This window comes from Saimiri boliviensis, chromosome 17, assembly GCF_048565385.1.
Source record: "Saimiri boliviensis isolate mSaiBol1 chromosome 17, mSaiBol1.pri, whole genome shotgun sequence".
NCBI classification, from domain to species: Eukaryota; Metazoa; Chordata; class Mammalia; order Primates; family Cebidae; genus Saimiri; species Saimiri boliviensis.
In genome coordinates, this window is record NC_133465.1 from 57999534 (window position 1) to 58012203 (window position 12670).

A 12670-nucleotide genomic window follows, 5' to 3' on the forward strand; every position below is an offset into this window, starting at 1 on the left:
GAATCAGGTCTTCCCCATCCAGCCCAATAAGTTTAGATCTTCCTGGATCTGGGTCTGTCACAGTGAGTGAGGCTGGACCAGGGAGGTCATCTGTTTTGGTAATCACTGGTATGGGTCACCAGATGTTCCCAGTTCTCCTTCTTCTCAGGCACCTGGTAGGATTCTATGTCCCCACCCACCACCCTTCGAAGTTGACCTGCTTTGCCTTGTGACTCATGAGCATGATGACAGGGTTGCTCTGATTGATACACACAGGAAATCCCTGTCCCTGCAAAGCAACGACAAAGCCCAGATGGTGCTGCTCCTTCCGCCTGGGTCCTGGAGGGAGGGAAAGCATGTCAGGGCCCCAGCTGCCCCACAGTAGATGAGGAGCACCAGAAAGAAATGGACCTTGTGGTTTCCAGCCCCTGAGAGTTGAGGCCTGTTTGTTATGATAGCCTAACCTTGTCCTGATGGACACCCTCTCCCCACCACTCACTGTCCCCAACATCTGCATCCAGCTGTCATTAAGGCAGAGCCCTGGAGGGGACTTCCAGTTCCAGTTCTGATATTGCAACAGGCAAATGCAAGTGAGCGGTGTGTGGTTCTAACATGAGAATCTGATCACTGTGCATCCCTCCCCTGCTTAAACATCGTTCTCTGGCTCCCCGTGGCACTTAGCACAAAGCCCTCTCACAATCCACTCTTGCTAACTTCTCTAGTTCACATCTTGCTAACTTCTGCCAGTTTCACACTCTGCACTCTCAGTTGCAGCTGCAAGGAACTGCCTGCAGCAGACACACTCCTGCCTCCAGGCTCTGTTCTGTCTGCAGAGAGCCCCTCCCTCCCACCACACTGCTCCTCTTCCTCCGCAACTGCCATCCTTCACCTGGACCCCTCCTAGGCAGCCCCCAGGTTCAATGCCATTTCTACGACTCCTTCTGCAGACCCCAGCCAGACGGCCTCATCTCACAGCAGCACCATGGTCTATTCTTTCATCTGCCTGACCCATGAGGCTGTGTCTTTTTATTCCCTCTGCCCAGTCCAGTGTTAGGCACATAAATGCTCAAAAACAAGTTTATTTTAATAAAAGGAAAGAGGCCAAGTGCAGTGTAACCCATGTAATTACAGGCCTGCAATCCCAGCACTTTAGAGGCTGAGGTGGGTCGATCACCAGGTCAGGAATTCGAGCCCAGACTGGCCAACATGGTGAAATCCCGTTTCTACTAAAAATACAAAAAAAACAAAAAAAATTAACCGGGTGTGGTGGCAGGTGCCTGTAGTCCCAGCTACTCAGGAGGCAAGGCAGGAGAATCACTTGAACCCGGGAGGCAGAGACTGCAGTGAGCTGAGATCACGCCACTGTATTCCAGCCTGGGCAACAGAGCGAAACTCTGTCTCAAAAAAATTAAAATTAAAATTAAAAAATAAAATAAAAAGAAACAAAGAAGGAAGAGAGGGAGGAAAGCCACCGCGAGGACAAGCGTGGCATCCCTTCACTCACCTGTACTGCTCTTTGGCCTGCATAATGACAAAGTCCCACTTGTAGTTCATTTTTTGGTTCAAGAAATTGTAATTTTCCTAGAGAAGAAAAACAAAATGAGAAGTGTAAGCCCCAAGACATATGTCATGTGCTGGAGAGCAATAAACTCTAAGTCAACAAGGGCACGCCCCTGGCTCATGGCAACCACAGACCCAGCCCAGTGGTGCCGGGGCTGGCTTCACCACGGTGTTCACTCATGGAACAGCACCGAATTCTCAAAACGCTGTTACAACGAGCCTCACTTTTATTGGTTTTCTTCACTTTTGTAAAAATAAATGTATTCCAAATCTAATTCAGAAGTGAGGGTGGAAGATGGGAAAGAACTTGAAAATCATTTTTTTTTTCTGAGATAGGGTCTCACTCTGTTGCCCAGGCTGTAGTGCAGTGGTACAATCATAGCTCACTGCAGCCACAAACTCCTGGGTTCAAGCCTTTCTACTGCCTCAGGAGCCAGGACCACCTGGGCATGCCACCACACCTGGCTAACTTTTCAATCTTTCATAGAGATAGGGTCTCACTACGTTGCTAGGCTGGTCTTGAACTCCTGGCCTCAAGTGATCCTCCCACCTTGGTTTCCCAAAATGCTGGGATCACAAGCACCCAACCTGGAAAGTCAATATTCAACAACAGAGCATCACAAATTTACAAAAATAAGCCCTAACATTGATGTGATGCCGGCCTTTCTGAAAACATGTTTGTAAGAATGAAAACATGCCCTAGCATGGTGGCTCATGCCTGTAAAGCCAGCACTTCGGGAGCTGAGGTGGGTGGATCACTTGAGCCCAGGAATTTGAGACTAGCCTGAGCCCCCTGTCTCTACAAAAAAATACAAAAATTAGCTGGGTATGGTGGCATGTGTGCCTGTAGTCCCAGCTACTTGGGAGGCTGAGGCTTGAGCCCAGAAGGCAGAAGTTGCAGTGAGCAAAGACTGCACTCCAGCCTGGGTGATGGAGCAAGATGTTGTCTCAAAAAAAAAAAAAAAAGAATAAAAACACAGCAAGATTGTCACCCTGTACCCAGACATGCTAGCCTTTTGAGTGCTAGTATGTTTCTTTGGGAAACTGGACTCACCCAGCATAAAACAAAAGTCTATACAGTACTATTATTTTCCCATCATAAACTGAAGTTCAGGCCAGACACTATGGCTCAAGCCTGTAATCCCAACACTTTGAGAGGCAGAGGTGGGTGGATCACTTGAGATCAGGAGTTCGAGACTAGCCTGGCCAACATGGTGAAACCTCATCTCTATTAAAAATACAAAAACTAGCCAGGTGTGGTGGTGCACGCCTGTAATCCCAGCTTCTTGGGAGGTTGAGGCAGGAGAATCACTTGAACCTGGGAGGTGGAGGTTGCAGTGAGCCAAGATTGTGCCACTGCACTTCAGCCTGGGTGACACAGCAAGATCTTGTCTCAAAAAAAAAAAAAAATCAAGTTCAGATTCGTTAACCAAGAGTTGTACATTAGAGTGCATATTAATTATGTCACATTGTTTTGGGATGGCAAAGGAAGCGGGTAGCCACCCAGCAGTCACTGTGCCAAGGCTTAAATTATGGCAGGAGAAACTGAAGTTAGACATAGGGAAAATTTTACTTCAGCAAGCTGCTTCTAGTTAGTAAATGGATGGCTAGCTGGATAGATGGATGGTCAATGAGGGCGCATATGAATGCAGTGATGTGGGAAAGAGGAAAATACAGCCCCAAACTGTATTCCACTCAATTATAATACCTTCTACTTAAAAGCACCTCCATACCTTTTCATATTCTTCCAAAATCCCTTTCTTCTTGATATTTCGCTTGGCCAGATAGATGGCTGGAAACGAAAGCAGTGACATTTTCCATCATCATCATCTTTCAAAACCCCGTCTGCAGCCTCCCTAAGCCTGAGGCTGCTGTGCCCAGAGAGGGGGAGAGACGCTCAGCACACCCAGTCCCTTGCCCCTGGGGACATGCCCAGTGCAGATAGGAACCAACGTAAAGGTCATGATGACAGCAAGACAAATGTCACCAAAATGCAGCCAGTAAATAAGCAGCATGTGAAGCACTAAAAAGGCATAGTTGGGGCTGGAGTATTTACCATAGTCAGTATCTTCAGCTGGCCACTGCTGGGTGGGCCAGAAATACGGTGTCTGTAAAAGAAACCAGGGAAACCACGTTCTAAAACCAGACTGTGGCTCGATGGACCCAAACCCTGTGACTAAAGAGATCGAACCACCTTAACCCTCTCCACCATTTCTGAAGTCCTGATCTGTGAAACTGTGAAGCCAACCAATTATCTTTTCAAATTAGATCAACCCCATATGAACACAAGGTCAAGGCCAAGACTCACCTGAAATCGGTAGAGGCTGCCATCAGGCTTGAGAATGAGATTCTTGGGGTCTTGCAGTGGGTAAATGTAGCCGTACCTGACAATAAAGGTGCCCAGGTTCTGTGCCTCTGGGGAGAAGCAGTTCAGACGTGGATGTTAAGAGCAGAGCTAAGATAGCTGGGACGGCTCTCTGACTCCCCAGCTTCCCAGGCAGAACGCCGAGGAGTCAGAAAATTCTAAATTTGAGCCTGGCCTTCCATGACATTGTGAAAGTACTTTTGTCAGGTAGGAGGGTGGGACCTATTCTACTTGATGTATAACTTTAGATGATGGAATGAAGACTCCTTTTGTACACTCGCCCCAGGCCCTGCAAACCTTAGGGGCTGGCCTAGGAACAATGCAAAAAAAAAAAAAAAAAAAAAAAAAAAAAAAAAAACCATGAAAAACAGCAGGAAAAGCTGGCATGGAGGCCAAGAGAGAATGTGCATCCACGCACCCATCCCACTCGCCCACTCCCCTCAAGGATTCAGATTTATCTCAGGGCCAAGGCACGCCAACTTCCACCAACAAGCACAGAGCTGCTGCGCGACCCCACGGAAGCTCTGAGCCCCCTCCTCAGCCTGGGCCCTCTGGCGTCACAAGCAGAAGGTACACCTTGTAGGCACAGGGGGATAGCATCTCAGAAGACAGACAAGGTGCCCTGGAATGAAGCACCCCATCACAGAGGCCATCGTGCAAATGCGAACGGTCACATTTTCCAGTAATCTCAGCCTGCTTTCCAAAGCTCATTGTCAGCCCCCATTGATACCCCAAAGTCCAGGACAGGTACCCCCTCCTAACAGCACTGCATCTCATAAGCAGTGAGAACACTGGTTCCTGAACTTGGCTGTGGACAAGCCCAGTTGCATGCTAAAAGAAGGAGCTCTCAGATCCTGTCCCCAGAAACGACAGCTCAGTAAGTCTGGATGGGAACTAGGAAACCTGGATGTTAGCAGAAACCAAGGTGGTCTGCTGCCGCGGGTGATGGTTAAGGAAGGCCTAGAGAAGATAGGCCCTTTGGGTCTGGGAAAGGTCACAGGACTGGGAAGAAAATGTCTCTGTTGGACCAACAGAAACTTTGTCACTCAAAGAATGAGCGAGGAGCACCATGTTTATTGTCAACTTCTCTCCCAAGCTCAGCTCTGCCTGCATCCCAGGTCCACATCCTTCCTCTCCTTCCTGCTTCACTTTCATTCCCACCCCCGTCCAGTTTGTTTGGAAGCACAGTCTTGTTTATCAATTATATCAATTAAAGGACAAACTTCCTTGGTTCTTTCTCCCAACCAACGAAAGCAGGTGTCTTTCCATCCTCTAGAGGGGGCTCCATCCCTCCATTCCTGCAGGACCCTCCTGCCCAAGGACTTAACCCATATCCCCATCCCATAGTTCGGCCTTCAAGGTATGGGAAGACTTCCTCCCCAGCCCTCCCTCTCCAGGTCTCACTCCCTCCGTCACAGACCAAGTCCTAAAGTTGTTTGCCTCATGGTACCGACAGCCTACTTTCTAATGTGAAGTCCACTCTCCAGCTTCTTTCTGCTCCAATGGATCTTTTAAATTGTTGCCAGGCACCCTCGCTGAAATAGGAGTATCATACACATTGCCATGCTCAGAAATTGCCTGCGGCTTCCTATTGCCTGTCTTCCAGATCTCCAGGGGCACTTCCGCCCCTCTGCCACCCTCCACAGCCATCTGAAGCCGTGACTCTCAGTCTCCCTTGTCATTCCTCCACTTCCCGCTCATCCCATTTTTACACCATTGTTCTCGCTGGTCTTCTCTTTTAGGAAGACCTCAGAGCTCCTCTTCACCGACTCACAAGCATCACCTCTTTCAAGACCAGCTGTACACAGCACCCCCTCTAGGAAGTCTTTCTTGACTGCGTTCGCCTCACTTAGCCCTGTTATTTATGTTCTAAATATTTTGGATAAAATAATTCCTTTGTCCGCAAATTAGCCTGCCTTTGCTTTTGATTCTGGTAGTTTTACACACGAAGGTCACGCCTCTCCAACAAAAATGTAAATTTCTCAGAAACACAGGCTGAGTCTCTATTTAGTTTCTCCCGTGGTGGTGTACACACAGCTGTCCTGGATAACTGAGCGTCGAATGAGCTCTCACCCAGATTGGAGATCCACAGCCGCTGGACGATCCATTGCAGAACATCACTTCCTGCAAAACAGAGACGTTTGCGGTTATTGTCATAGCCTCCTGACATCCCGGCTTGTCCACACTGTTGCCTGACTGGTCTCCTTCCTGTTCAGCTGTGATTTCATTCCTCTTTGCTCAAAACCTTCAGAAACCCCCACCTTATCATGTTCAGTCCAAACTCCGCAGCCTGTAATTCAAGTCCATCCAGGATCTGACTCCAGCACATCTGCAACTTAAGCCCCCCTACCACACACACACACACACACACACACACACACACACACACACACACTTCATCTTAATGTCTCTTGTTGTATTGATCTTTTACCTGACAATAATTTGTGCATGGACTGATGGACTGTTATTCACTAACTAGATAATAAATAGACTAAGTCTAACACACACACACACACACACACACACACACACACACACACACACACACCAGACTCAAGGCAAGCTGTTTGCAGGGCTCTGGACCGAGCTAGGACTCATGGGAGTAAAACAGAGCCAGGGATGGGAAGAGGAGAGACTGAGGGCCGGGGCTGGCTTTCCCACTTCGCAAGTTCCCAGGCAGAACTCCAAGGAGTCAGAAAATTCTAAACTTGAACCTGGCCTTCCATGACGCTGTGAAGGTACTTTTGTCAGGGTAGGAGGATGGAACCTATTCTACTTGATGTATAACTTTAGATGATGGAATGAAGACTCCATGTGTACTGCTGCCCCAGGTCCTGCAAATCTTAGGGGCTGGCCTGGGAACAACACAAGAAAAAAAAAAATGTAAAAAACTGACATGAAAAACAGCAGGAGGCATGGAGGCCAAGAGAGAATTGCACTCCTGCACAGGTCCTGCCCATCCACTCCCCTCAAGGATTCAGATTATCTCAGGGCCAAGGCAAGTCAAGGTCTACCAACAAGCGCAGAGCAGCTGCGCGACCCCACGGAAGCTCTGAGCCCCCTCCTCAGCCTGGGCCCTCTGGCCTCACGAGCAGAAGGTACACCTTGTAGGCACAGGGCAATAGCATCTCAGAAGAAAGACAAGGTGCCCTGGAATGAAGCACCCCACCACAGAGGCCATCATGCAGATGCCAATGGCCGCATTTTTGAGCAATCTTACCCTGCTTTCCAAAGGCTGAGCTGGGAGCCTGTCTGCATGGGAACAGGCCCACAAAACACACAAAAGAAGAGGGTCAGGATTGAGACCCCAGTGCCTGTGTTCTTATGGCTGGATAATTGCCAACAACACTGACCTCCTCAGAGGTGGTGCAGGAACATTTCTTCTTGATCCGCTTACACGCTCTCTGGGCACAATTGCCTGCCTATGACCATGGCTGGGTGTACACAGCCTGCAATTCCTCCCTTCATGTCCACACCCTTGGGACACAAATGTCCAGCCATGATCTCTGCCAGTGCCCACATGCACACCGTCGTGGCTTTCCATGGTTCTCCTTCTGCTGCTCTTAGCATCATTCACTCCTGGTTGGCTGTTCAAAAGCAAAATCCTTCATCTAAACTACTTAAAATCCTAGGACTGGGTATTTAGACTTTCCACATCAGGTCTCTTTAAATGCTACACGGTGGTGCGCAGGCAGAGAGACAGGCCCAGGCAGACATCAGACTGATTAGCTCTCTCCGCCGAGGAGCCGAGGGCTTTCTCATCCACTTGACTGCTTCCCCAAATAGATCAAATGAGATTAGGGCGCCACCAGCATCCGTACCACGCGGTCTCTGCTGACAGCATGGCAGGCTTCTCAGGCTCCCACATCAGCTACCTTTGTCCTGAGGAAGCCCTGGGATGCCTATCACCCCAGAAGTTCAGTCATTTGTTTTTATTGGTGCTGCCTGATGGTGAAGGACCAGGGCTTCTCCCTGTCCAGGAAGAATAAGGAAAAACACAGCAGGATAGGTGACCTCGCCCAAATCCAGGAACCCAGTGTGCCCTGTGTGCAAGGAAGGAAAGCAGCTGGTGCACACTGACAGTGGATAAAAATATGGACTCTGAGCCAGGATAGTGGCTCAGGCCTGTAACCCCAGCACTTTGGGAAGCCAATGCAGGCAGATCACCTGAGGTCAGGAGTTCGAGATTAGCCTGACCAACATGGTGAAACCCATCTCTATTAAAAATACAAAAATTAGCTGAGTGTCGTGGTGGGAGCCTGTAATTCCAGCTACTCAGGAGCTGAGGCATGAGAATAGCTTCAGCCCGGAAGGCAGAAGCTGCAATGAGCTGAGATTGTGCCACTGCACTCCAGCCTGAGCAACAGATTGAGACCCTGTCTCAAAATACATACATATATATATACATATATATGGACTCTGGAGTCACATTGCTGGGTTGAAATCCAAGCTCAGTCATGAACGAGCTTAAGGACGTGAAGGCAAGTTGCTGAAACTTTTTGGTCTCCGTAGCCCCATGTGCAAAAAGTGGACAGTCAGTCATATCTACCCTTAACTTTATTGTGGGTGTTAACAGATAAAGCGTGGTAAAGCGCTAGCTACCGTCGCTACATCCAGCACTGCTGCATACTCAGCACCTGCACAGCGCTCTCTCGCTTCATTCCTGCACTCGTTCCCTTAAGGAAGGATTGCTATTCTTGCATTTAAAAATGAGAAAACTGGCTGGGCGCGGTGGCTCAAGCCTGTAATCCCAGCACTTTGGGAGGCCGAGGCGGGTGGATCACGAGGTCGAGAGATCGAGACCATCCTGGTCAACATGGTGAAACCCCGTCTCTACTAAAAATACAAAAAATTAGCTGGGCATGGTGGCACGTGCCTGTAATCCCAGCTACTCAGGAGGCTGAGGCTGGAGAATTGCCTGAACCCAGGAGGCGGAGGGTGCGGTGAGCCGAGATCGTGCCATTGCACACCAGCCTGGGTAACAAGAGCGAAACTCCGTCTCAAAAAAAAAAAAAAAAAAAAGAGAAAACTGGCCAGGTGTGGTGACTTGAGATGGTAATCCCAGCACTTTGGGAAGCTGAGGCAGGAGGATCACCTGAGCCCAGGAAGTTGAGGCTGCAGTGAGCCATAATTGCATTACTGCACTCCAGTCTGGGAGACAAGCATGAGACCCTGTCTCAAAAAAAAAAAAAAAAAAAAAAAAAAGGAGACAGTAAGCTGAGACCAGGGCTACAGCTAGAAAAGACACCTGAAGGATCAAGAAGTGACTCGCGCATTCAGTAAACTTTTACTAACCGCCTGTTATAAATACAGCTCTGCTAACCCCTGGGATTACCCAGATTAGCAACACAAGATACTTTCCCTTGAAAGCCCCCAGTCCAGTAGAGAATTCAGGCCAGAATTAATGACAACCAGAGGCAGGGAGGGGGACAGGGTCAGGGATGCCTTCAGGAAGAATTGCCCCAGCTGCCTCTGAGGTGATGGGGGACACAGAGCCACCCTGAAAAGTCTGCCCACAGTTTCCACTCTTTGGGTGCCCAGAGCTACTCTGATTCTTAGCTTTTCCAAAGTCTGGCTCCTTTTCTTCCAGGAGCTGTAGCATTTCAATTAATTCCCCTTTTGCTCTAACAAAAGAGTGGGTCTTCTATTGCTTGTGCGCAAGGAAACCTGAGTGACACACTGCCAGTGGGAGCATCTTTTCTTCCAAGCAGTCAGAAAGGGAAAGGCGAGTCTGTGAGCCAGCTTATCTCTGCAAAGACTAGGGCACCTTGAGTGAAAAATAAATAGTCAGGTCAGGGGTGGCGTAGAGAGGGAGGCCTCATGTTGAGCACAGCAGTGGTGAGGCCCGGGCTTGCGCTATGAGAAGCTGTCTGCTTCTGCAGGCAATACACCTAAGTACGAAGCATTCTCTTTACAAGAAAATCAAGATCAGAAAATGGGTAACATATTAACCAAAATGCTCTCCTATTTTGGCGTCCAGTATTCTCTTGCCGGTATCTCTAAATGATGCGCTGTAGGCACCTCAGCCTCCAACACAGACAGAGGAGACGGTGCCACTGCCCCTAAAGGAGACAGGTCATTTGAGAAGGGCCTGATGAATTAGAAGGTAGGAGAGGGTGGAGCAAAACAAAAGCCAACTTTTTTCTGCTAAATAGTATTTTTTTTTTCTGCTACTTGGTTTCATTAAAACAAAGCAAACAAAACCACCAAGCAAAAAATGACAGTGAAGCTTTCTAAAATGGCCTGAGAGGAATGGCTTCAAGAAATGACCTGTTGGGTCCCTTTCTCCCTCCTTTCTGACCCCTTCCTCAAAAGAAGACTTTAGTCCAGGAGTCAGCAAATGTACTCTGTAGAGTGCTAGACAGGAAACAAACATTTCAGCTTCTTGGGCAGTCTCTGCACAACTACATATATACACATGAAGTCTTGTTCTGTCATCCAGGCTGGAGTGCAGTGGCATGATCTTGGCTCACTGTAACCTCCGCCTCCTGGGTTCAAGCGATTTTCCTGCCTCAGCCTTCTGAGTAGCTGGGACTACAGGCAAAAGCCACCATGCCCAGGTAATTTTTGTATTTTTAGTAGAGACAGGGTTTCACCATGTTGGCCAGGCTGGTCTTGAACTCCTGACCTCAGGTGATCCACCTGCCTTGGCCTCCCAAAGTGCTGGGATTACAGGCATGAGCCACCGTGCCTGGCTACAACTATATATTTTAACTCTGCCATTGTAGTGGAAGAGCAGCCGTAGACCATACATAAATGAGTGAACATGGGATATGTTCCAGTGAAACTTAATTTAGAAATAAACGTTTTGACAAATACAGGAGGTGGGCCGTGTTGGGCCTGTGGGGTCTATTCCAGACCAAGATTAAAGTACAAGCTACATCACCTGTCATGGCATGAGGAACACTGGTGACCAGGACCCTCTGGCTCTGCATTCGGACTCCTGTCTCTGGGTTCTGCATGTCCTTCACGAGCGCTTCAATCTGCAAGACAGAACAGGAAAAGCCGGCTGACCAGAACCATTTTGAAAGTTGTGTGGGGTCGTTTCCACTGCACTGAGAAGGATCTCAAAACACAAAGGTGGACACAGGGGTTCCCCATCTGGTACGGGAACCAGGTGGGCACTGAGTGACTCCAGTGCAGTCAGGACTAAGGCGTGCTTCACAGACACAGACCCAGACCCCGTCCCTGCAAGCGCGGAGTCGCAGAGATTCATCCTGACTAGGAGATTCTGGGAAGGCTTTTAAGGAAAGATGGAGCTTAACGAGAAAGGATTTTGCTGGACAGAAAGTGAAAGCACATCACAGGCAAAGGCATGGGAGACGACAGCTCCCAGAGTGAGTGGAATGGGGAACAGCAGGAGTTACGACTGGAATAGCAAGTGGAGGCCAGATCATGTGGACCTCAAAGCCACCCCTGGAGTGTGGATTTTGTTCCAGTGGTTGTTCCTAAAGAGCATTTTGGAAATGTGGCCCATGACAGAGAGAACACTGAAGTGTGAAAAAGTTTTCAGAGGCAGAAAAAAGTGCAGTGATCCATTCAAAGCCATTGTAACAGCCCAGGTGAGAAACGACAGGGCCCAGGTACAGTAGCTCATGCCCAGAACCCCAAAGTCTGGGAGGCAGAGGTGGGAGGATCACTTGAGCCCAGGAGTTTCTGACCTGCCTGGGCAACATAGTGAGATCCTGTCTCTACGAAAAACTTTAAAATGAGTTGGGCATGGCGGCACATGCCTGTAGTTCCCAGCTACTTGGGAGGCTGAGGCAGGAGAATTACTCGAGCCCAGGAGTTCCAGGCTACAGTGAGCTGTGATCATACCCCTGCACTCCAGCCGGGGTGACCTAGCAAGACACTGTTTGTTTTATTCGCTTTTTTTTTTTTTTTTTTTTTTTTGAGATGGAGTCTCTCTCTGTTGCCCAGGCTAGAGTGCGGTGGAGCGATCTTGGCTCACTGCAACCTCTGCTTCCCAGGTTTAAACAATTCTCCTGCCTCAGCCTCCTGAGTAGCTAGGATTACAGACATGCACCAATGTGCGCAGCTAATTTTTGTACGCTCAGTAGAGGCAGGATTTCACCATGTTGGCCAGGCTGGTCTCGAACCCTTGACACCCCTACTCCTCTTTATGTTCTCAGCAGAGCAGCCAGATGGGCTTTCCATTATTTTAGAATATGTCACTCCTGTGAGTGGCTGTTCCACTGCAAGGGCCACTTGACTCCGAGTAAATGATAAAGTTCCCCTACTGGTCTATATGTTCAGGACTTCCTTCCTCTCTGACTTCTTGCCTGCCACTCCCCACCAGCTCCCTCTGATCCAACCATACTGGCCATCTTCCTTTTGCCAGCCATGCCAAGGCCATTCCCAGCTTGCCTTGGGTGGGGCCCATGATCTGGCTGTTCCTTCTACCTGGACCTGTCTTCTCAAGAGACCAACTTGGCTCCCTCCTCACCTCCTTCCCCTTCTGACAGTCTCAGAAGCCCACCCAGACCATTCCTAAAACTGCAACCTTGAACTCCACCCTTGGCACTCCTGATCCCCTGCTCAGTTTCTCGAGAGCATGTGTGTTCTTCAAACATAAAAATCAATTGACCTATTCATGACATTGTTTATGGCACATCTCTCATTTGCTCCTGGAAAGCAAGCTCTTCCTGGGGGTCTTTTGTCTGTTGTTGTTTGCTGCTGGATGTCAAGTGCCAAAAAGCATGCCCGGTGCATAGGTAGTACCCAGTAGGCAGGTGATGTGTGAATTAATCAATAAACAAAGGAGTG

General features: G+C 48.9%; 1 protein-coding gene across 2 annotated transcripts in view; it reads right to left on the bottom strand.

Moving 5' to 3' along the window:
• RGS9 (regulator of G protein signaling 9) overlaps nt 1-12670 on the bottom strand; it is a 91149-nt gene that overhangs the window by 63593 nt on the left and 14886 nt on the right. For both annotated transcript variants that reach the window (XM_010342495.3, XM_003931800.4), the window contains exons 2-7: nt 10791-10887; nt 5978-6028; nt 3848-3954; nt 3596-3647; nt 3273-3331; nt 1484-1560 (exon numbers count right to left, since the gene is read on the bottom strand). In XM_010342495.3, the coding sequence (XP_010340797.1) occupies nt 1484-1560; nt 3273-3331; nt 3596-3647; nt 3848-3954; nt 5978-6028; nt 10791-10887 (443 nt within the window). The remainder of the gene's footprint in view (nt 1-1483; nt 1561-3272; nt 3332-3595; nt 3648-3847; nt 3955-5977; nt 6029-10790; nt 10888-12670) is intronic.